This window comes from Sus scrofa, chromosome 2 (genome assembly GCF_000003025.6).
Source record: "Sus scrofa isolate TJ Tabasco breed Duroc chromosome 2, Sscrofa11.1, whole genome shotgun sequence".
In the NCBI taxonomy this organism is placed as follows: Eukaryota; Metazoa; Chordata; class Mammalia; order Artiodactyla; family Suidae; genus Sus; species Sus scrofa.
Window position 1 is genome coordinate 49,478,210 of NC_010444.4, and position 26,444 is coordinate 49,504,653.

At 35.7% G+C, this 26,444-nt stretch overlaps 1 protein-coding gene across 3 annotated transcripts in view; it reads left to right on the top strand.

Moving 5' to 3' along the window:
- The window catches only part of SBF2 (SET binding factor 2), a 449,069-nt gene that overhangs the window by 235,471 nt on the left and 187,154 nt on the right, over positions 1–26,444 (top strand). For all 3 annotated transcript variants that reach the window (XM_003122980.5, XM_005661131.3, XM_013994573.2), the window contains 5 exons: positions 238–348; positions 2,424–2,529; positions 21,584–21,716; positions 22,829–22,937; positions 24,611–24,724. In XM_003122980.5, coding sequence (XP_003123028.2) covers positions 238–348; positions 2,424–2,529; positions 21,584–21,716; positions 22,829–22,937; positions 24,611–24,724 — 573 coding nt within the window. The remainder of the gene's footprint in view (positions 1–237; positions 349–2,423; positions 2,530–21,583; positions 21,717–22,828; positions 22,938–24,610; positions 24,725–26,444) is intronic.

Genomic DNA, 26,444 nt, shown 5'->3' on the forward strand with positions numbered 1-26,444 from the left:
ACAAATTAGGATTTCTGCTTTTTATAAACTCATCTCAAAAGCTCATTTAAAGCTTCTGGTTCTGGAGGAAAATTTAATAAACTTAATAACATTTGCTACGTAAATCTTACTTTGTGGTCATGTTGAATATACTTTACTAGGTTCAAAGAGAAATGTTCCTGGGAGCACATGTCACAAGAATTTATTTTTAGTGCTCATTTTTTCCATGAAATAACTACATGCATCTTCTCTATGCAGGCTTGCCTGGGTTTGATCTACACTGTATATGTGGACAGTTTGAATGTCTCCTTAGAAAGTCTCATTGCAAACCTCTGTGCTTGCCTTGTCCCAGCGGCTGGAGGGTCTCAGGTAAATAGAATTAAAGGGGAAGTGAAGAGAGCCTGCTTCTCTTCTCTTCTCCTCCACTTAATTTAATGTATAAAGAAAAAGAAAGAATTCTTTAAATATTTTCATTTTAAAGAGGATCTTAGTTTAGTTAAGTACTGTCCCTATGGTCTGCCTTCTAGAGACCCAAGATTCCATTCTTTTCTTAGGTCATGGGGTTAATTTTAACACAGGGTTCACCTTTCACATAGCATAATTAGAAGTCACATTTTCTGTAACTTGAGCTCTAGCTGACATTTTCTTGGAAATACACTTAAAGTTGAACTTTAAAATGTCTTCTTTCTACCTTTCTTATTCCTCTGTATGATTATGCCTCACTTTATTAAGTTTTTTTATTGATAAAAATTAGGAGTTAACACAAAAAATCTGCAGCATAATTATCTGTAACATTGCAGTTACTTCTGGATAGATTAATTCGTTTTTTCATTTCGTTGGATAACAGCAGTTATACATGGTCCTAAAACCATTTTATGTGTTGTAGTCATCTTCACTAGAATAGCTTGTATTTAAGCTTTGAAAGAAGAGGGCTCAGTTTTCTACCTTTAGTAATAATAATGTTTCCCATTGTCCAGGATCACAGATCTTCTTTGGAAAGTGTAACTTAAACCTTAAAATTTCCAAAGGATTTTGTTGTAGATTGAGCCCATGAAGACATTAAACTCTTACTGAAATAAAACTTTCTCAGAGTGGTTTGTTTTTCATCTTTTGCATGTCTTTAAATTTTTATATTTGTCTCTGAAATATTTATATTTGCCTAGAAAAATAAGAACCTCAGTTGCTATGATGTAATGTTATGAACTTTTTTTTTTTTTTTTGGCCATGTCTGTGGCATGTGGAAGTTCCCAGGCCGTGGATCAAACCCATGCCATAGCAGCAGCCCAAGCCTCTGCAGTGACAGTGCCAGATTCTTAACCCACTGCACCACAAGGGAACTCCTACTTTCAAAAAAAAAAAAAAAAAAAAAAAAAGAATTCTTAAGTCCTAAAATTGACTAATTGATCACTTATTTTGCTTATTCTTATTTGATGTTGAAGAAAAGGATAGCCCTCTAAAAACTACATTTTTTAATCCTCAGTCTGATAGAGATATTACTTATAGCAAAATTGACATCTTTATTTCTTGCCCTTTGTCTTTTAACTGTCATCTACTGTCTTTCTTAGTGTCTTTTGGTTATTCTTAGGTTTTTTTTTTTCCCTCCTGCACTCTCCTTCATTCTCCTGTTTCTGCTCCAAGAGCAGAATATGAAATGTGGGTTTGGCCACAGTTGGACCTAAACTTTAAAGCAGCTAAGTTGTTTTAGGAGCCTTTATTATGATGGCATTTTTGTTGGCATGATTTTATTTTACTTATTTATTTTTTCATTTTAAGTAGTTTTTATTATGTCGACTAGAAATTTTAAGATTACTTGTGTAGTTCATATTACTATATTTCTTCTATTTTTCCAGTTGTATTGACATTTAACTGGCATATAAATGTTGGTCTTAAAGTACTATTTATTATTTTTTTAGTTAAATATTATTATCAGTGATTTATATTTCATGATTATTAAATTTTCACCTTTCAACTATTGAATTTTTTCTTTTCTCCTTTTTTGGGCCGTGCCTGTGGCGTATGGAAATTCCTGGGCTAGGGGTGGAATTGGAATTGCAGCTGCCGGCCTACACCACAACCACAGCAACACAGGATCTGAGCCGAGCCGTGTCTGTGACCTACACCACAGCTCACAGTAACACTGGATCCTTAACCCACTGAGCAAGGCCAGGGGTCGAACCCACATCATCATGGATACTAGTTAGATTCGTTTCTGCTGATCCACAAGGGGAACTCCCTGAGTTTTCTTATACCATGTTCACTTGAGCACAGAGTAGCTTGAGTGTTTTCGGCTGCATTATTGTCCTTTGCATCTAGTAACTGGATCGATCTTGTATGGTTATCATCTGCTCTAAATTTGAATTTCAAAGAAATTTTTTTATCTTAAGAAAATATCTGAGAAGAAATTAATTGCATGGGTGTGTGTGTGTTTTTCCTCCATTCTGCAGAAACTGTTTTCCTTGGGCGCAGGAGATAGACAGCTGATCCAGACTCCCCTGCATGATAGTCTTCCTGTCACAGGCACTAGTGTGGCTCTGCTGTTCCAGCAGTTAGGTATGTCTTGTTCTCCCATTTTCAGTGTTCTTATAGAAGCCTCTGAAAGAAAGATTTATTTTAAGCTCACATCATCTGACATGAATCAGGAAAATAAAAAGCAAACCATTAAATACTGAATATAAAAGATAAAATTTTATGGGTTCTAATCTTAACTAGTGTACTGCTGGGCAGCCAAAAAAGGGGGAACAAATGAGTATGTCTCAGACCAGGGCTGCTAGAAATTCCTGCTTAACTTTACCTGTGTGTGAGCATCCCAGTCTCTTTGATTCAGTCTTTGTCATAGTCATCTGTATTTTTGTTTTTATTTCTATTGCCTTGGGAGACTGGACTTATCTTTTTAAAGGTATTCTAAACAAATTATCAGAATAGAACATCATTTTACAACCTTCAGTGAATGAAGACCTTAGCATCAAAAACTGTTATCATAGGAAGAAAAACTAGCAGATATTATGTGCCTAGCCTTGCCAAACACTACCTACATTTTGGCCAGAGAAATTAATCTAATTCTGATTACAGAAAATACAGCAACGGGGAACACACTGCACCAAGAGACTGCAGTTGTCAAAATCTGAGCTCTTGGAACTTGCTGGTCAAATGTCCCACATTCTTTAACAAATAAATTACAAGGAAAGAAAAGAAATGGAGGAGGAACCTCTAGATTAAAAGAGATTTGAAACACATCCTATTTTTAATAGAGTGAGATTGAACTGTAGTGCACATTTGGGTAATAAAATTGCCTAGAGGAAAAATTAGGAAAATGATTAATAGAATAAAGTCAGGATAATGTTTACTTATGGCAGTGGAGAGGTGGTTGTGTTTGGAAGGGTCTTCTAGGGTTGCTGGCAAAGTTCTCTTTCTCGACTGAGGTGGTGTTTGTAAGATAATTCATTAAACTATACATTTGATTTGTATAGATATTTGTGCTCTATCTTATAAAATATTTAGAAAATTTGTACAGGCATTTAACTCTTCATTTATATACCTTCTCTTTTTTTTTTGTCTTTTTGCCATTTCTTGGGCCGCTCCCACAGCATATGGAGGTTCCCAGGCTAGGGGTCTAATCAGAGCTGTAGCCACCAGCCTACATCAGAGCCACAGCAACACGGGATCCGAGCCACATCTACAACCTGCACCACAGCTCATGGCAACACCGGATCCTTAACCCACTGAGCAAGGGCAGGGATTGAACCCGCAACCTCATGGTTCCTAGTCAGATTCGTTAACCACTGCGCCATGACGGGAACTCCCAACCTTCTCTTTTTTTTAAGTGCAATGCTTGTCAGTTCTTTTGTGGCACAGTGGGTTAAGGACCCGGGTTTGTCACTGCAGTGGCTTAGGTTGCTGCTGTGTTGCGGGTTCGATCTCTGTCCCGAGAACTTCCACATGCCGGGGCATGGCCAAAAAGTGAACAAAGAAGGACAGTGCTTGAACAAATTAGAGCTTTTATTCTCAGATAGCAAAAGTCTAGAGTTGGCAGTACAGGACTGATATACTGATTCCCAGATGTCTTCAGAGGTAGTATGGAACTCCTACTCAGTGCCTTTTCCTTTTTTATTAATAGAGAGTTTTCCCCTTACCGAACAGAGAGCTTCAAAAACTGCCTTGTCTTTTATTCTTTTTATCCTCTATATTTGGCATAGTGCCTTGGGCACAGAAGGCATCAATGTTTGTTGAATAAATTGATACAGTAGCCATGAAGAAAATGGTAATCATACTTCCTAGGAAAGTTATGGTTGAAGCATGCCAGAACACATGATGATTAGCCATTTGAATGTCAGATTTCATTATTTTACTCTCTAGAACTTTGAGCTTAATTATCTTTTGCTTACATACTCAAAACTTACTTTTTCAGGGGAAGAATAAGGAAAAGATAAGAAAGGAGAGGAGAAAGAAAGATGCCTCTAAAACAGCATTGTATGCAGAGTTATAGTTCCCAGAGCATGTGGTGCTGATAATTCTGTCTAAAGGCATGCTCTTATCACCAGTCGTTTTGGTTGGACTGTTGTTGAAGGCCAACATTAGACTGTTATCAGAGTTCACTACCTGGGTTGAGGATGGGCTAGTGGTGGTGGATTTTACAAAGCATAGACAGGAAACAGATTAGGCTATAAGATTCTTTTGTAGCCTTGACTTGTTTTCCTGTGAAAGGTCTAAATGTAGTGATAGCATTTCCTTGGTTCTTCTCTCCAGGGATTGTTAGGATAACGAATTTGTTTTGCGCAGTTTCAGAGGTCTCTGTGTTTGCCTGAAATATGTGGATTGTCTGCCATCACTTACCTCATCCCTTATAATTTTCTATTAACCACCTTCGTTTCCAACTTAACATCTGTTTTATTTGTTTGTATCTTCTCGTAGTCTGTGCGAATTGTTTTTTGTTTACCTGAACATTTGTGTATAAGTATAGATAACTATAATTTTTTATGTTAGTAAGATTGTATTCACAGGAACTGATTTTTACAAGCCCTCTGATTTTAATCTAATCAATAGCTGCTTAATTCAGGTACCCCTCCTTGACCCAAATAATTTTATGAAATTCTCATGGCATCTTTTGTCATATATGTTCACCTATAATTTGGTTTATAACTGCAAACACACTAGGGTTTTGGTTTTAGGTTTTTTTTTTTTTGTCTTTTTGCCATTTTCTTGGGCCGCTCCCGCGGCATATGGAGGTTCCCAGGCTAGGGGTCGAATCGGAGCTCTAGCTGCTGCGTCTGCGACGTATACCACAGCTCGTGGCAATGCCGGATCGTTAACCCACTGAGCAAGGCCAGGGATCGAACCCGCAACCTCATGGTTCCTAGTCGGATTCATTAACCATTGCCATGACGGGAACTCCCACACTAGGGTTTTTTGTTTAATTGGTTTTTTTTTTTTTGTCTGCACCTGCAGCATATGGAAGTTTCCAGGCTAGGGATAGAATCTGAGCTGTAGCTGTGACCTATGGCACAGCTGCAGCAATGCTAGATCCTTATACCCATTGTGCCACAGAGAGAACTCCCAAACACACTAGTTTTAGAATATTTGTTCTCCAATTTTTATATATGCTATTTATTAGATATTTTTAGTCAGAGACTAAAATGATCTTGGGCCTTTCACTGTCTCATTCTGTTTCCATAGTAAAACGACATTGGTTATATATCATCTGTATTTATTGAGACATTATTGACCTAAAACATATATTTTTAAGTTTACAATATGATGATCTGATGGCTTATATGTATTGCAGATTGATTACCACAATAAGATTAGTTAACATCTCCATCCCCTAACATAACAATCACGTGTGTGTGATGTGCTGATTTAACAGCTACTCTTTTCATAATTTCCAACTGTATAATACAGCGTTGTTAATTATATTCAACATGCCACAATCAGATCCCCAGAATTTATTCATCTTGGAATTTGTACTATTTGACAGTATCATTCAACTTCCCCACTCCTTAGCCCCTGGCAAGCACCATTCTACTCTTATTTCTATGAGTTCAGCTTTTTTAGATTTCATATACAAGTGAGAATGTATTTATCTTTCTCTATCTGACTTGTCTCAGCATAGTACCTTCACGATCTATCAATGTTGTCATTAAAGACAGGGTTTACTTTTTTTTTATGGTTGAATAATATCTCCATTGTATTATATGTACATTTTCTTTTTCCATTCATCCATTGCTGGACATTTAGGTTGTTTCCATGTCTTGGCTGTTGTGAATAATGCTGTAGTGAATGCGTAAGTATAGATACCTCTTTGAGATAGTGATTTCATTTCCTTTATGTACATAACCAGAAGTGAGGTTGCTGGATCATATGGTAGTTCTATTTTTAATTTTTTGAGGAGCCTTCATATTGTTTTCCCTAGTGGTTGCCCCAGTTTACATTTCCACCAACAGTGTCAGAGGATTCCCTTTTCTCTTTTGATAAGACTTATTCTAGCTGTTGTAAAATATTTCATTGTGGTTTTGATTTATGAAAAATGATTATTAGTAAAGTTGAGCATCTTTTCATGTGCATATTGTCATTTGAGGGTTTTCATTGGAAAAATGTTTATCAAAGTCCCTTGTCCATTTTTTAAATCTTTTTTTCTTTTTGTTATTGAGTTGTATGAGTTCCTGATTGTTTTAGATATTACTATCTTATCAGATAGATGGTTTGCATGTATTTTCTCCTATTCTGTAGATTGCCCTTTTCATTTTGCTCATTGCTTCTTTTGCTGTTCAGAAACTTTTTAGTTGATGTAGTCCTACTTGTTTATTTTTTATTTTGCTCCTGGGCTTTGGTGTCATATACCAAAAAATCATTGCTAAAACTAAGGTCAAGTAGCTTTTCCCCTGTTTACTTACACTAGTTTTATAGTTTTTATTCGTCCATTTACATATTTAATTCATTTCATGTTTTGTGTGTGTGAGTGGTGCGAGATAGAGGTCCAGTTTCATTCTTTTGCATATGAATATCCAGTTTTTCCAGTGCCATTTATTGAAGAGACTATCCTTTCCCAATTGAATGTTTTTGGCTTCTTTGTCAAATATTAGTTGATTTTATATATGTGAGTTTCCTTCTATACTTTCAATTCTATACCATTGATCTGTGTGTCTCTTTTCATGCCATTACTATGCTGTTTGGATTATTGTAGCTTTGTAATATAGTTTAAAACCAGAAATCGTGATGCCTCCAGCTCTGTTCTTCTTCCTTAGGACTGTTTTGGCTATCCAGCAACTTTAATGATTCCATATAAATTTTGAGATTGATGTTTATTCTATGTCTCTGGAAAATATCATTAGAATTTTGCTTGCATTGGCTCTATGGGAAGTTTGAGGTAATATGGGTATTTTGGCAATGTTAATTCTTTTGGTCTATGAACACAGGATATACTTCCATTTATTTCATTTTCAGTTTCTTTAATAATTGATGAATCTCATAATTTTCAACATACAGATCTTTTACCTCCATGGTTAAATTTTTTCCTAAGTATTTTATTGGTTTTGATGCTATTGTAAATAGGATTCTTTTATTTCTTTTTCAGGTAGTTCATCATTAGTATATAGAAATGCAGCTGTTTTTTGTATGTTGATTTTAGTTCTGTCAGCTTTTAGGTAGTGTCTTAAGGATTTTTTGTGTATAACATTATATCATCTTAAAACAGAGACAGTTTTACTTCTTTCATTTAGAATTGGATACATTCTATTTCTTTTTCTTGCCTAATTGGTCTGGGTAGAACTCCAGTACTATGTTGGAAAGAAGGAGACACCTTGCCTTGATCCTGATCTTAGTGGGAAAGCTTTCACACTTCACTGTTAAATAACATGTTAGCTGTGGGCTTGCCAGATATTGCATTTATTATGTTGGAGTTGGGTTTTTTTTTTTTTTTTTTTGTACCCAATTTGTTGAGCGTTTTTATCATGAAAGGATGTTAATTATGTCAAATATTCTTTCTGCTTCCATTGAGATTTCCATAGGAATTCTTTTAAATCTTTAATTCTATTAGCATGGTATATTACATTGATTGATTTGTATATGTTGAACCTTCCTTGCATCCTGAGAATAAATCCCACTTGATCATTGTGTATGAACCTTTAATGTGCTGTTGAATTCATTTTACTGGTGTTTTATAGAATTTCCAGTATTCATCAGTAATATTGGCATACAGTTTTCTTTTCTTGTGGTGTCCTTATCTGACTTTATTATTTAAGTAATTCTGGCCTTAATAAATGTTCCTTCCTCTTTTAAATTTTTTTGTAAGAGTTTGAGAAGAATTGGTATTAATTCTTCTTTAAATGTTTGGTAGAATTCACCTGCAAAACTGTCTGGTCCAGGATTTTGTTTTGTTGGTAGGTTTTGATTACTGTTTCAGTTTCCTCACTCATTATTGGTATGATCAGAATTTCTGTTTCTTCATGATTTTATCTTGGTGTAAACTTTTTTATATGCGTACTTTCTTTTTGTTCACCCATATTTAACTTTAGCCAGCTTTTCATTAACTAGTATTGATTCATTGTTTCTGTGTTGATTATCTCCAATACTAAATACAGAATTTTTTTTTTCCCCGGCCACACCCTAGCATATGGAGGTTCCCAGGCGAGGGATCTAATCAGGGCTACAGTTCCCGGCCTATGCCACAGCCACAGCAATGCCAGATCCGACCCGTGTCTGCAACCTACACCACAGCTCACTGCAACACTGGATCCTTGACCACTGAGCAAGACCAGGGATCGAACCCATGATCATGGTTCCTAGTAGGATTCATTTCTGCTGCACCATGATGGGAATTCCAAAATAACAGATTTTTTAAAAAATATATTAAAATGGCTAAAGTTTTTTCTTCAGTTTAACTTACAAACATTATTTTTGCGTTTTACATAAATATCTTTAAAATGTTGATTGTAGCCATAACTCGCTGTTCAGAAAGTTATTTCTGTTTTTAAATATTTTAGTGGAAATCATTTGGCATTCTCTCTTTTGTCTTTCTTTGGAGAAACTTCTCTCTGTAATGTTATATAATTATTCTTAAAGTGACATTAACTTTTAAAAGGTAACAAAAATATTTTATGTTCCTTAAATAGAAGAAAGATGGCAGAGGAATAATAAAGGCTGAGGTTGTACAAAATTATTCTCTTTAAAGGTAATAGCTTTTATAAGAGTATGTTGATTGGTAAATTTATGAACCACCTGTTTAATGCATAAGTTGTAGAATGATTTTTTGTTCTTTTTCCTTAAATGTGCAAAATCTAGTGTCTTGGATCATATTTCTATTTTCATTTAGTGTCCCTAGCTTATTCTTATAGTGTTATTACTTTCTTTATTCTTATTTTTCAATTATAGTGGCAAAAAAATGAAGTAGCCATTTTCTTTCTTAAATGTATGTGGTTTAAAGGGTATTTGGAGAATATATGTGCATGAGTTTAGACCATTACTATTAATGGCATAATGCTCTACATAGAAAAAATGAAAATAAGAAATTTAGTGTTTTACTGTAGCTATATTTATGACATCATTTTTTGAGAGTCTGATTGTCAGCTCTTTGTCTTGGGGATTTGAAGCAAATTAAATCTTCTCACTAATCTGTTGTAGAGGACTTTTCTGAAGAAACTTCTTACCATGTTTTATTCCAGAGCCCTAAGGATTTCTAGGGAGGACATTTCAACTTAATTTGTTGTAATAAATGGTACAGAGAACAAAGTTTCTGTAATGCCTAAATGCAGGAGTATATTTTTCTCATTAAATGTTTACAAAACCATTACCATGTGCCAGATCCTGTGCTAGGGATATAAAGATGAAAAAATCTTCAGCCCTATCCCAGATAATTAATATCTTTAGCCTATTGGAGAAACAGATAGTCTTAAAAGTATAGTAGAATATAATTAGTGCAGTACTAGAGATACCACAAGCTAGCTCCTGATAGCTAGAAAAGTGGAAGAAGGACATTCCAGGCAGAAAAATGTAAGCAATGGCATGGAGTCATGACATGCCTTCATGAAATAGCAATATGTTTGATGAAGCTTGAGTGAGCATTCAGAAGTCAGAATGTTTTCAGGCAATTGATTGCTTTCTTTTCAAAATGAAACGTTAAACATTTATGCTAGTTTTATAAAGAAACCATTTTTTAAATACCAAAGACTGACAGTCATTGACCAATGGAGTACTTGTTGACTAGTGTACTACTTTTGCTAGAATTACACATAAATAAAGTATGTGCTTCCTACATAGTATCATTTAAAGACAGTTCAGAAGTATCCAGTTCAAAACCAGATTCTCCAGGAGTTCTCATCATGGCTTAGCAGAAACGAATCTGGCTAGCATCCATGAGGACGCAGGTTTGATCCCTGGCCTTGCTCAGTGGGTTAAGGATTCAGCATTGCCGTGAGCTGTGGTGTAGGTCGCAGACGTGGCTCAGATCTTGCATTGCTGTGGCTGTGGTATAGGCCGGCAGCTACAGCTCTGATTTGATCCCCTAGCCTGAGAACCTCCATATCCCATGGGTGTGGCCTTAAAAAGACAAAAAACAAACAACTTCTTCTCCATTTTCCCTTTATGGTGTTATTGCTACCACTAAATAGCTACCTCTGTCTGTGAATTGAGTGACTCTTTAATGAACACAGGTGCTCTGAGGCAAGATAGATGTTAACTGTTATTCCTCATTGTCCCAAAATTCTCTTGTCTAAAACTTCAGTTTGCTCTTCAAAGACTTAAGAGATTCATATTCTTATAAAATGTGGTTATTACAACAATTTGCCCACTTAAAAGCTGAGACCTTGTGTTCAATTTGTGCAACATAAAGTGTTATTCAGAGAGGGAGAGGACTGAGGATTCTGGAGAAATGTTCTTGGTGTTTTTCTTTTTTTCAAAACAGGAAACAAATATGTTCATTAATGTTTGATGCTAGGAATTTTAGAACTTTAACCCCTAAGGAAAAGTTAGGATCAGGAAGTAATTTTTCAGAATGTTTTATTATTTAAATAATCAACAGGATGTGTATGTATCATTGTAGTGAAATCAGTAGGAATTATCACTGGAATGTTTTGTTTTTCATATTGTCTTCTCTACTGTTATTGTGTAGCTTTGGATGGACATTAGCTACCAAAGACTAGGAAACAATTCAAGGTTATGTAGAAAACTGATTATGACTAGTAGTTCAAAGAAAATGAATTTGTAAATAACTCTGTAGCTATGAACAAGCAACCTGTGTTGCTAGTTAGGAATAAAACATTAATGTAATTTCTTAAAATACTTGAGATTATTAATTATCTAAAACTTAAGAAAGCATGTGATATTTAAAAATACAAGATTTAAGCTCTACTTCAGTTAGTCATGAGTAAATTATTCTATATTATTTTATATTACATTAAATAATTTTCATTTCTATATTATTCTCTAATATTCTATATTATTCATTAAATAATTTACTCTTAAAGTGCCAGAATTGTCTCTTCTTTTCTTTGCTTTTCTTTTTCTCTTCCTCCCTCCCTTCCTTTCTTGTCTTTCTTTCTGCCATAGACACGGTCTGTGAAAGTACCCAGGTGAGGGATTGAACCCTAGCCACAGTTGTGACCTTTGCCGTAGCTGTGACAATGCCAAATCCCTCACCCAGTACACTGGGCTAGGGATTGAACCTGCAATTCTTAAGTGGCTGGAGCCACTACAGTTGGCTTCTTAATCCACTGTGCCACAGCAGGAACTCTATGTCCCTAACTCATTTCTAATACATGAGATATAAATCATCTCTTAGTAAATATGGTGTAATATTTCACCCCTTGATAATCATGAATTGATTATTTTTACTGATGTAAGATAGAGTCCCTTACAACTCTATGTCTTCTTTCTTCACAATTTATCTAATACTAAATGATGCTATGAATTTTATTTTCTACTGGATTATCCTTTTTTGTGGGAGATTACAGAGGGATCAGATGGGAGTGGAGAGGGGAAAGTTCTCCCCCAGAGTCTTCAGGAAAAAAGTTGGGCTCCTTCACATGGTATATGAATCTTTATGAACCTGCCCTTGGCAGAACTACTTCTAGGTCTCTCTGAGTGCCTTTTCCTCCCTCAGTCTCTTTTCCTTTACATGTGATCTTTTGTCAACTTTGAAAGCCTTATTGCTCTTATCTCTAACTTCTGCTTCAAAATCCAACTTGAGTTGAGTTTCTTTATGTGGCCCAGTGTAATCATAAAGCTCTTTAAAAGATGGGAGACAGAAGCAAAAGAGTCAGTGTCAGAGTGACACACTCTGACATCACATAAGGGCGAATGACTTGACTGGCCTCTCAGCTTTGACCCTGAAAGGGAGTCATGTGCTCAGGAATGTGGGCAGTTGCCAGAAGCTGGAAAACCCAAGAGTACGACTTCAGACCTCTTGACTTTATAGTATATTTGTGTTGCTTTCAGCTATTAATTTGATATAATAGCCATTGGAAATTAATACAGCTACAGACTTTTTAATATAAATTTTATTTTTAAATGCTTTGATTACAAGAAGTTGCAAAATTGGTACAGAGAATCCTCAAGAATACATCACCTACTTTTCCCTGACAATAATGTCTTATATATCATAGTACATTATAACAATCAGGAAATTGATATTGGCACAAAAGTATTAATTCAGGGGAGGAGTAACACTTCTCTGAGTAGATGTTCTTATATAGTTTTGACTTCTTAAAGTATAGATAGGTCTTACATCTTAACATTGGGTCAATCATGAAGAAACAAAAAATATTAAAACTGAAAGCATACAGAAACAAATACACTTTCATGTCTTCTAAATGAATAACATAATCACACTAAAGAGGAAAAATTAAAGAAACTTATGAATGCAGTATTTGACTATATAACCTCAGTTTTGGAGAGATTTGAGGAGAGAGTTGCAAACATTGTGAGCTCCTTTTTAGTTGGTGTGATTTTTTTTGAGTTAGAATGGCTGAAAAAATTCTGCAGTTTATATGTAATATAAAAGTTAGCAAATGAATAAATACGTTTTTGTTATTAGGATCCAGGGTTCTCACTGGAAAAGGGGACATACAGATATGTATTGGAGTCCATCGAGAGACCCTTTGAGAAGAGACTGAAATTGAAAGTAATGATGTGGAATCAGGATTTCTCAAATATATGTATATGTGTGTATACATATATATGTCTATGTGTATGTATGTGTATGTGTTTATATATGTATATGTGCATGATATACATAGAGCATATATTTCCCAGCTCTACTTGCAGAAGTAGCCCAGAAACAAAGATGCCCTAGAAGAAATAATCTAATATTTACCCTAATACCCAGAATTCTTGGTCTTTAATGTTATTATTCACAAAAAGGATCAGGCCTTCTTGGAGAAGTAGCAGACTTCAGGGTAGGTACAATATGAGCCTGGATTGTATTGTAAAGCTAGAAACTATGAGAGAACTTTTAAAAAAATGAGTTCATGTCACTGAGACACAAGACCTAGGTTTAAAGGAGTCCCACTGTCTAGGATTATTTGGCACAAAAATAATTAAGGGCAGAAATGACTTATAGAATGTTGGAATAAAAACAGAAATCCATGAGTCCATACTGATAATGCGTATATAAATAAGCAGGTTAGCGGAGGAATAAATAAGGGTTCTACTTATTGCAGAATGTTGAGTATCAACTGGTGAATGTGGAAGAAGTGCTGGATTTGGAAAATCATTTTATAATCATCATAGTAAAGACTAATTGAAATAGTCATTACCAATATATGCTAAATCTAAGCAGAAATTTTGGTCAGGAACAGGATATTTGTGTATGAACACAAATTGCTTATGAGTTATAAGGAAAAATATGGAGTATGCATTGGGGAAATGAGACAGCATTAAACAAAAGTGTAGGTGAGCAAAACTGACATCATCAAGGATTATAATTCTGGTTATGGCAGTGTGAAGAGTGCAGAAAATCCTAAAACTAGGATCTAAAACTAGACAGAAAACACTGAATACAACTATTTCAGTGCTCTGGAAGTTCACTAAAAGCAAACAACAAACTCAGAAACTATTATTCATGCTAGTACTTTGAATAAGAACAGTAGAAATCTGTAGCATTCTTACCTGGGGTTGCTCACATCTTTCCTGCATGTCACCTTCATCACTAGGAATGATAGTTTTACCAGGACAGGGCTGGCCACAAAATCATCCACTTTGCCATCAAAAGGGTGGAAAGCTAAAACCCACAACATCATTGTCAGTAAAAATAATATTGAACCCCACAGGAAATGAAAGGATAAAACTTGAACTCTGTTGTCTAAGTTGTAATCTTATTTGGGGGTAGTGGCAGACCAACTAGAAATTTAACATGAAAATCCAGGCAGTGAGGGCTAGCTGAGACTGGGGACCAAGATGGCAACATAGGAGACTCCTGAATCTCACTCTCTCGCAGACAGCTACACACAGAACAATTTCCTGTGAGAGAAATCTAGAAAGTTGAGTGACTACTATACCTTGGGCTCCTAAGAAAATACCCACATTGGAATGGATAGGTAAGATAGAAATACACTCTTGCCATAAACCCCACTCCTGACATAACAGGAGTATGTAGAGGAAACTCCCAATACTCAGTTTCTCCCTGAAGAATGAAAGTTTTGGACTGTAGATCTTACATATCAACTTTTAAGTCTCCCACCTGAGGGATGATCCCCTCAAATTCCTATCTCCAAAAGCCAACCGAGCTTGTGTTCACAAGTCCTATAGGACTATAGCAACATAGCAGTTCTCAGTGGATGTGTGAGCACTCGCTGTGGTTATCCCTACAGGCTCAGTGCAGAGGGGACAGGCAAAAATCTCTCCCAGTGTTTCCCTAAAAGGGGTTTGATTGCATTCTTTACAATGTTCAGATTTTAATAAGTGCAATCTAGGCACTGACTGCTATTCTCACCAGAGCCTAAAGTGAAAAAGTCTCACCTTGGGAGTTCCCAGTGTAGCTCAGTAGGAATGAACCCGATTAGTGTCCACGGGGATACGGGTTGTGGGTTTGATCCCTGGCCTCGCTCAGTGGGTTGAGGATCCAGCGTTGTTATGAGCTGTGATGTAGGTCGCAGATGCAGCTTAGATCCCATGTTGCTGTGTCTGTGGCATAGGCTGACAGCTGCAACTCCAATTAGACCCCTAGCCCAGAACTTCCATATGCTTATGGGTGTGGCCCTAAAAAAGCAAAAAACAAAAAGCTCACTTCACCTTTTATGGTACATATAGACTGAAGGCGAAGGTATATAAACATATATTTCATGCAAAAAGAAGCCAAAAGAAAGCACAGGTAGCTACACTGGTAATAGACAAAATAGACTTTAAGCCAAAAACTTAGTAAGAAACAAGGTCATTGTATAATGATAAAATAATCAATTCATCACAAGTTACAACAGTTGTAAACATTTATACACCTAACCACAGAGCACTTAAATATGTAAAGCAAATATTAAGAGATCTGAAGGAAAAAATTGACAGTAATACAATAATAGTAGAGGACTTCAGTACCCTACATTCAACAATGAATAAATCATCCAAACAGAGAATCAGAAGGCAAATAGTAAGGACTTAAACAACATTTTATAGCAGATGACCTAACAGGCATACAGAACCTTATGTTCAACAGCAGCAAAATACACATTCTTCTCAAGCACATGTGGGACATTCTCCAGTATGAATCATATATTAGGCCACAAAACAAGTCTTAATAAATTTGTGGAGATTGAAATTGAATCATGTGTGATTTTTAGCCAAAATGATTTGAGACTAGAAATCAGTAAGAAGAGGACAACTTGTAAATATAAAAATGTGTGGAGATTAAACAATGTGCTTCTGAACAATCAGTGGGTCAATGATGAAACGGAAAAGGAAATTTTAACAATAAGATAAATGAAAATGGAAAAGAAAACACAACTTATGAGAATACAGCAAAAGTAGATCTAAGAGCGATGTTTACAGTGATAAGTGTATACATTAAGGAAAAAGAAAGACCTCAAACATCCTAACTTTATATCCCTAGGAACTAGAAAAAGAAGAACAAATGTACCCCAGAGTTAGCAAAAGGGAAAAAAAGAAGAGCTCAATGAAACTAAAAGCTGTTTTTTAAAAAAGATAAGTAAAATTGACAAACCTTTAGCTAAACTAAGAAAAAAAGTGAGAGAAGCCTCAAAGTCAGGCATAGGAGTTCTCGTCATGGCTCAGTGGTAATGAACTCGACTAGTATCCATGAGGACATGGGTTCGATCCCTGGCCTTGCTTAGTGGGTTAGGGATCTGGCTTTGCCATGAGCTATGGTGTAGCTCACAGATGGGACTCAGATCCGATGTTACTGTGGCTGTGGCATAGGCTGTCAGCTGCATCTCCGGCGATCAGATCACTAGCCTAGGAACTTCCATATGCCATGAGTGTGGCCCTAAAAAGGCAAAAAAAAAAAAAAAAAGATATGAAAGAGGGGAAAGCTGATACCCCAGAAACACTGTGCATCATAATTGAGTACCATGAACAATTACAAACCGACAATTAGATAATCTAGAAGGATAAATAAATTCCTTGAAATATACAACCTACCAAAACAATAATAAAGAAATCGAAAATCTCAGCAGATTACTAGCAAGGAGATTGAGTCAGAAATCAAAAACATCTCAAAAAGAAAAGCCCAAGATCACATGGCTTCACTGCTGAATCCAACCAAACATTTAAAGAAGAATTAATACCTATTCATTTCATACTCTTCCAAAAAATAGAAGAGGTGGGAACACTTCCAGACTCATTTTACCAGAGTAAAAGGCTTTGTAATCAGCATACCCTGATTCCAGAGCCAAACTTGGACACTTACAAGGAAAAGGAAGCCACAAGCCAACATTCCTGATGAACTTAGATGCAAAAATCTTTAACAAAATAATTAGCAAACCGAATTTAATGATATGATAAAGGTTCACAGGCCATGATTGCACTCCTGGGATGCAAGGCTAGTTCACTAAGCAAATAAATAAATTGTTCTCTTTAAAGTGGTTAATTTTATGGTTATGTGGTTTCACCTCAATAAAAAAAAAAATTAAGGTTTTGGAAAAGCTCCATACTGAATGAGAAGGGGGATGACAGCTAAATGAAATATCAAGTTTAGAATGAATCCTGATTGTAGCAATAAGCTCCAAAGAATATCATTGAGGGAGTTCCTGTTGTGGCTCAGTGGTTAACGAATCCGACTAGGAACCATGAGGTTGCAGGTTCCATCCCTGGCCTTGCTCAGTGGGTTAAGGATCCAGCATTGCTGTGACCTGTGGTATAGGTCACAGATGCAGCTCAGATCCCGTGTTGCTGTGGCTCTGGTGTAGGCCAGCAGCCATAGCTCTGATTAGACCCCCTAGCCTAGGAACCTCCATATGCTGTGGGAGCGACCCTAGAAAAGGCAAAAAGACAAAAAAATAAATAAAAAAGAATATCATTGAGTTTAGTGAACAAAATTGGAATAAGGATGTAAGATTAGATGTAAAATATTATAACATTAATTTTGCTGAAGGTGATAATCATACTGTGGTTAAGGATATTAAATATATTATCTTTATTCCTAGGAAAAATGTACTGAAGTATTTAGGGATAAATGTGATATATACACTCAAATGGCTTTGAAAAGAAAAGCGGGTGTTTGTGTATATGTGTTTGTGTTTGTAGGAAGAATCAGGGCATCCTAGCACATAAATACAAATGTTAAAGCAAATAGAGAAAAATTTTAACATTAGATGAATCATGGTGAAGGTTAGATGGGGGCTCAGCCCCCTGTTCTTATTCTTGGTAACTTTTCTCTAAGCTTTAAATTATTTCCAAAAAATATTAAAATTTCATGTATCTATGATTCTAATACATGTAGCATCATGCATAGTTGAAACTTCCTACATATGCTGACATGAGAATGACCTAGAGATAAAACTGTCCCAATTTGGCGGTTTTTTTAGCCCCAAATGTATGCTTTGACTATATGCATATACCTGAACAATATACAGTAGCATTTTGTATGGTTTTAAGCAATATATAAATACTGTCGTTCTATGGAATTACTTCATGCCTTACTTTCCTTACTCAGTTTTATATGTGGGAGAGTTATTCATGTTGATATGTTTAGCACTAGCTCTGTTATTTATACCTCTGCTGTAAAGATATCCTAGAAGTCTTAGTGATGTGTTAATCTGTCTGAAGTTCACAAGTATAAATGCTGTAGTCCTACCCACAAAATTCATTTCACTTGAAAATTATATTTAGGAGTTCCCGTGGTGGCTCAGTGGTTAACGAATCCGATTAGGAACCGTGAGGTTGCAGGTTGGATCCCTGGCCTTGCTCAGTGGGTTGGGGATCCAGCATTGCCGTGAGCTGTGGTGTAGGTCGCAGATGTGGCCCGGATTCCACGCTGCTGTGGCTCTGGCGTAGGCCAGTGGCTATAGCTCCGATTGGACCCCTAGCCTGGGAAACTCCATAGGCTGCAGGAGCGGCCCAAGAAATGGCAAAAAGACAAAAAAAAAAAAAAAAAAAAAAAAAAAAAGTTATATTTAAATTTCTTCAATAATTACTTAGTTTTATAAATTTTGAATAATAAATTTTTAGTTTTAGTCTTTTGTTTCAGTCAACATTTGCCATCTTCAGAGGAAGTTTAGTAATTTTATACTATGATTTTACTATAATTTATTCTTTCATTCTTAAATTTAGGATGTGTCCACTTTTTTCATTATTTAAATGTATCTACAATGTACCTTTTTGTACTTATCATCTTAGAGTATTTCTGTGATAAAAACTAATCATGGAATTAATAAAAATCACTGTAATAACTGGGTCATAGGATATAGGCATCTTTTTTACATTCCTCCCAGCAGTATGATAGCTCCCTATGATAGTATAGTTTCCTCATGAAAACTTAGAATTATCAGGCTTTAATTTTGGCTATTAAAGTAGTTTTAAAATCATACCTCATGAATTTATTAGGTTGAATTCTTTGGATTAATAGAGGTGTTAGAGCTCCTTTTCATATGTTTTTCAGTTGTTTTGATTTCCTCTTTTGTAAATTGTAAGTTCATATTATTGTCTTGTGTGGCTTTTTTGCTATTGATTTTAGTAGAGTTTTTAAAAGGTTTTTTGGACACTTATCCTTTTATATACTTCCTAGGTAATTTCTTTCAGTCTGAGGCTTCATTTTTTATGCTATTTTTTGATGGAGAAAATTTTTATTTAGTATAATTAAATTTGGAGTTCCCGTCGTGGCGCAGTGGTTAACGAATCCGACTAGGAACCATGAGGTTGCGGTTCGGTCCTGCCTTGCTCAGTGGGTTAACGATCGGCGTTGCGTGAGCTGTGGTGTAGGTTGCAGACGCGGCTCGGATCCCGAGTTGCTGTGGCTCTGGCGTAGGCCGGTGCTACAGCTCCAATTCGACCCCTAGCCTGGAACTCCATATGCCGCAGGAGCGGCCAAGAAATAGCAACAACAACAAAAAAAAAAAAAAAAAAAAAAAAGACGAAGACGAAAGACAAAAAAAAAAAAAAAAAAAAAAAAAAAAATTTATCCATCTTTTCATGTATATTTTATACTTTCCCTATCTGAATTCATAAATGTTTTCTCTGATAGCTTTTCATAAAAGCTTTAACATCTTTTAATAGTGACTCATATCACCATGCAGAGAACTTATTGGTTCAGCTTTTAATAACGTTTTAACAACATTAATAGTTATTCTTATCACCATTCAGAGAACTTATTAGTTCATGCTTGCTGTATAGTGGGTGCTGTGCTAGACAGGAGGAATACAGCAGTATAAGGAACTTCAGAAACTCATGTTAATGAAGGGGACATCAGGCAGAAAGAACATGAGCAAAAGATATCAAACTGAAAGAAGTGCTCTGAGAACTATACTAGTTCAGTACTTGACGACACAGGTGTGGGTGGTGACATCTGGATTGGGAGGATGGGAGTAAGACCATGGAGGCATTTTAGTGTGGAGCTCAGACTCAAAAGTTAGGTGTTTTCCAACAATTTTAGCATCAGAACCATAACTGCAGAAGAAATTGATGCTAACAACTGTAATAATTATAATAATCATAATATCAGCTAATGTGTCTTGATTTTTTACCAAGGTATTATGCTGAGAACTACATGATTATCTCATCTCTTCCTTTTAAGCAACTCTTTGAGATAGATTTTTATGTTATCTTCATTGTAACTGAGGCTCAAAGAGATTTATGTATAAAATAACTTGAGGCAAGCTTCTGTTACTGAGTTGCTTCTGTAGAACAGAGTACACTTAAAATCACTACCAAAAGAATAAGAAATTTGAGTTATGAAATGTTTGAGGCATAAAAGTGACATAATCAGATTTGTATTCTATGTGTATCACTCTAGAAACTGTCTGGAAGATAGATTTGAAGTGAATAAGGCCTGGATAAGGGAAACTAGTTATGAAACTCTTATATTAGTCCATATGAGAGATTAAAAATCTGAATTGTAAGTTTAGGTGTATCAAATGGGATAGGCTGAAAATGATAAAAGAGAGTAGTAATTAATAATGGGCCAAGAATAAATTTGCATGTGTCACATGAGGGAACAAGTAATGGGAAAGGGACATATGTGAAGTATTTTACCTTGAAAAACCTAGTGGGGACTCTTGATTTAGTAGGTCCATGTAATTGAGGTTGAGCTGATGTAAAAAAGATGATTTATTAATAAAAAGATAAATATACTTATTTAACTTGAGTTTGATAGGTATTCGTGCTGCTTTTTCTAGAGTTGCCACTGAAAAGAGAAGCAGCTTATAAATTCCATACTAGCATAGGAGATTTTTTTTAAAAAAGCTACGGTAAATGGAAATCATGAGAGTAAAAAAAAAAGGTAGAACAAATTACAAAAATATAAAATAATATATGTATATTATATTATTATATATATAATTATAATAAGTTTAAGTCAAATGATGTAGTTAAAAGATAAAAGCTGTCAGACTGGATTTTTTTTTTTTTTTTAACTGCACCTGAAGCATGTGGATGTTCCCTGGCCAGGGATTGAACCTATTATACCAGAGCTGTGACCCAAGCCACTGCAGTGACAACACTGGATCCCTAACCCATTATGCCACAGGGAACTCCTGGACTGTTTTTTTTTTTTTTTTTAATGTCAATTATATACAGTTTCCAAGAGATAGAGAAAAGTTGGAGTAAAAAGATGGAAAAAAGATACACCAAAATATTTCAACAAAATATGTATGGTTATGGCAACACCAGACAAACGGACTTTAAAAGGGAAAAAAGTTATTAGCCCAATGCCAGGCATCTAAAACAGGAATTTAAGTACAGACCCTGGAGATGAGGTTGAAAATAAGGTAATAGCGTATTTCCAAACAACCGATACATTGGATGACTGTTAACACTGATTTGAAGAATAAAGACAGAAGTGAAAGTTTGGAAAAACAAATACCCATAGGCTATATGGAATTTGAACCAAATATTTTTCTTCAGAGATTTTTAAAATGCTGGCTTTTTTATTCCATGTCATTCTAAATCTATATTTGTTGGCAGCACATATAAAATTAAATGCATTTATTTGGTAAGCATTTACTCTTTGTGCTTTCAGGAATTCAAAATGTCCTCAGCCTCTTTTGTGCAGTGCTCACAGAAAATAAAGTTCTTTTCCATTCTGCAAGTTTCCAAAGACTTAGTGATGCTTGTAGAGCCCTGGAATCATTAATGTTTCCTCTTAAATATAGGTGAGATTTTTTAATTTGGTATTTTTATTTATTCCCAAGTTATGCGTTACTTATTGATCATCAGTCAAAATATCATAGCACAACAGTTTTGAACCACAAGGGCATATTTTACAAAGTTATGCTGTCACAAGAGTCATTGTTCTGATAGAAATCTGGCCTGGAATTTGGAACTTTTCCAAGTTGTCTATTATTAAATGTTGACTTTTTTGTGGAAAAATAATTTAAATAGTATTGTCAGCAACTTTTAATTTCCTTTGAATACAGTTGGAGATAAAAGTCTTAAGTTAGTACTTAAGTCTTAAGTTAGTACTGTCTGATTATTTAATTTAAGAAATTATTATTATTATTATTATTAATTATTATTATTAATTGGGGTTATAGTGGCAGTGTGGTTTTATTTTTTAAAAAGTCCTTATCTTTTTTGATATAGAGGAAAATATTTATGATATGATGTCTGGGATTTGCTTTAAAGAATGTGGTAGGGAAGAGAACAAAAGTAGGTAGAAATATATGTGACCATGCATTGGTGATTCTCAAAGCTGAATTAGATACATGGGGCTTTCTTTTTCTTTTTTTCACTCTAGTTTTTGGTGGGGAGAGAAGGGTGTTAATTTTGGGTAATGAAAAGTACAAAATAAAACAATGTAAATGATGATGACTGAGGGTGCTCTAAGTAGCATATTTTATTCTGATATACTTTTTATTTTTATTTTATTGTTTTGCTTTTTACGGCCACATCCTTGGCATATGGAAGTTCCGGGGCTAGGGGCCGAATTGGAGCTACCACTGCTGGCCTGCACCACAGCCACAGCAACACAGGATCTGAGCCGCATCTGTGACCTACACCACAGCTCATTGGCAATGCCAGGTCCTTAACCCACAGAGTGAGGCCAGGGATCAAACCTTATTTACTTTGTATCTTGTTATATCAGATCATGTCTTTCACATAATAATTTTAATCTTAATTTTTTCCAAGAATTTAATATTAACCTTGAGAATTTATTGATAGTTTCTAAACATAGGTATTCTAAAATTTACACAGCGTAAAAATAAAAGGTATGTTATATTATGGACGAGCAAACATATATCACATATATTTTTGTTATTTCCAGTTATCCTTATATTCCTATTCTCCCGGCTCAGCTACTGGAAGTTCTGAGTTCCCCAACTCCTTTCATTATTGGAGTACATTCTATCTTTAAAACCGACGTTCATGAACTTGTAAGTATTCATCTTTAAATCGCCAATTATTGAGGTGAGAGGTTTATCATATTTCTTTGAGTCCTATAACATTTCAACTAATTACTATTTGCTGTCACATTCCCAGTACAAAAGATTGATTTGAAGAAAAGCATCATTCAAAAATGTAGATACTTTATTCTTTTCTTATAGCAAATATAAGAGGTTTGTAAAATTAATTTATTAATATTTTAAAATGCCGTCCTTGACATATTAAGTTTATTGTTCTATATTCCTCATCCTTTATATGCTAAAGAAAGATAAAATTATCCATTAATTAATATTCTGTTTATACTTTTGTTTTGAGTGCTTTTTTTTTGTATTTTGAAATGAGGCCTGTGTTAATGCTGAATGGCTGATAACTAAAAAGCAAAAAGCATTTATAAAAGAGTAAGGATTTTAGTGGAATACAAGTTCAGTATGAGCCCCACCAAGTTATTCTGTTCTTAATGCCATATGAATGGAACTTACCAAAGAGGGAAAGTAGTACTCTACATTCAGTCAGTTCTGAAATAATAGATTTACTTCTCTGTACTGCACGTTAAGAGGGACTACAACAAAATAGTGGGATTCAGGGAAGGACATTGGGGATGTCATAGAGTTTAGAAACTATATCCTGTGAGGCCCTGAGGAAATTTTCTCGGATAATAACCTGGTGCTATTTGATAGCTAAAGATAAAATATTTAGGTGGCTGAAATAGAATCAGTGGGTATAGTGAATGTAGAAACAAATTTCTGCTTAGTATAAGAGTTTTCAGCTGATAGAAAAAGTTCCCATTGTGGCTCAGCAGGTTACGAACCTGACTAGTATCCATGAGGATGTGAGATTGATTCCTGGCCTCGTTCAATGGTTAAGGATCCGGCATTGCCATGAGCTGTGGTGTAGGTCACAGTGCACCTCAGATCCTGCATTGCTGTGGCTGTAGCTGTGAGATAGGCCAGCAGCTGCAGCTTGGATTCGACCCCTAGCCTGGGAGCTTCCATATGCAAGATGGCATTTTATTTAACACTCATGCAGTAGTTTGTAGAAGTGTTCCTTTATGTCAGACCAGTTTTGCTTCTTATTCCTCCGCTAGAATCCATTTAGGCATTGTCATCCTCTGAATGTTCAAGTTGAGTTGCTGCCAGTTTATAGTTTTAGTCATGGGAAGGGGAAAGAGACCATAGGAGGGCCTTATATCCCCTCTGTGGTTGTGTTTGGTTGGTTGGTGGGGTTGTTTTTTGTTTTTTGTTTTTTTGCTTTGCTTTAGGGACACACCTGTGGCATATGGAAGTTCCCAGGCTAGAGGTCGAATTGGAGCTGCAACTGCCGGCCTACACCACAGCCATAGCAACACAGGATCCAAGCTGCATCTTTGACCTACACCACGGCTCACAGCAACTCCAGATCCTTGACCCACAGGTTGAGGCCAGGGATTGAACATGCATCCTCTTGGGTACGAGTCAGGTTCGTTACTGCTGAGCCACAATGGGAACTCCCTCCCCTCTGTTTTGAATGCCTGGAAGTGTGCACATCACTTTTCAGGCTTCATTGGCATAAATTTAGTCACATGCCACACCTGATTTCAAAGGAAGCAGGGAAATATACAATAGCTAGAAAGCCAATCTAGAAATACATTTTATTAATTATAGGATTAATTTTTTATCTTTTTCAGTTAGATGTAATCATAGCTGATTTGGATGGAGGCACTATTAAAGTTCCTGAATGTATTCACCTCTCTTCCCTTCCAGAACCACTTCTACATCAGACTCAAGCAGCTCTTTCTTTGGTATGATATATTTTTCTAGTAATTTTCTCTTCATTTAATCTAAACTAAGATAATTGGAATTAAACATCATTGACAGTGTAGTTCCTTTAAAAAGAGAGTTATATGTTCTTAAAACATGAGTATTTTTCATATAGTATTGAGAATAGGATTCTTACTAGATATTTTCTAAAGAGGTATTTTGAATCCTAACTGAATATTTGTTCTAACTAATTTTTTTCACTCAGCATATTTATTTAGTAGTTACTATGTACTGAATACTGTGTTAGGTATTGGAAACACACCTGTGAAAGCAAGACCACACTTGAAATTTCTGATTCTCCTAATATCCCTTATTAGAAGCCAGCACCTGTTCCTTTTCCTTTCTCCTTCCTCATTGACATTTCATTCTTCTTGGGTAGATATGCTTTTTGCAAAATTCTGTGATATTGACTGGCTAATGTTTTCATGTTATTACAAAAAGATGTAACTTACTGATGAAATGTCTAGCATACTGTTCAGTGAAGTTTTAAGAAATCTTGTGACCTGAGTGTTTCTTATTGAAACAGATTTAATTTTTTTGGTCAACCTTTGTCAATTTTTAAAAACACAGTATTTTACCAACAACATGTTAGGTGTTCATTTATCTATCATCAGAAATTTGAAACTTAGAAATTCTTCAGTCTTCTTCAAGTTATTACTAAGAACTAAGACCTTCATATTCTTCTTGAATAATATTCTAGTCTGAGCTGTTTTAAACCTTTTTTTCTTTTTAAATAGGATTTAGATCGGAACTCAGAAATCTGGGATTACCAGGAGGGATTTTATTCTCAGAAATTTTGGAATTTCCTCTCTGTGGTGCAACAGGATTAGTGGTATCTCTGTAGCGCTAGGAAGCAGATTTAATCCCCTGCCTGGTGCAATGGATTTTAGAATCCAGCGTTGCCACAGCTGTGATTTAGGTGGCAACTGCAGCTCAGACCTGATCCCTGGCCCAGGAACTCCATATGCCACCAGGTGGCCAAAAAAGAAGAAAAAATGAAATTTGTATTAGTCCCTATGTTGTTATAGAGAAGACTGACTTTTCCTACTATAATTTGTAATCTGGAGTACAAGGTGTGATAGAGTAAAAAGAATTCTGGTATAGGACGTAAGGAGACCTAAATTCCAGTCTACGTTCACCCCTTGATGTTTTGGAGCAAATCATTTTCCATCTCTAGGCCTTTGTTGCCTAATTTTTATCAATAGGATGAATGTTTTATACATAGAATGACAAATGACTCTTTCCTAAAGTGAAGTATAACAGTGATTTAGGTTGGTGTTTGGCAACTTTTTTTTAATAATTATGTCCTTATTATAATGTTTATTAAAAATAGCATACAATGGAGTAGTTCCCATTGGTGGCGCAGGGGAAACGAATCCAACTGGGAACCATGAGGTTGCTGATTTGATCCCTGGCCTCGCTCAGTGGGTTAGGGATCCAGCGCTGCTGTGAGCTATGGTGGAGGCCACAGACGCGGCTCAGATCTGGCATTGCTGTGGCTCTGGTGTAGGCTGATGGCAACAGCTCTGATTAGACCCCTAGCCTGGGAACCTCCATGTGCTGTGGGTGTGGCCCTAAAAAAAAGACAAAAAAAGACAAAAAAAAAAGAAAAAAGCATACAAAGGAAGTTTTCTTGTGGTGCAGTGGGTTAAGGATCTGGTATTGTCATTGCAGCAGCTTGGATTGCTGCTGTGGTATGGG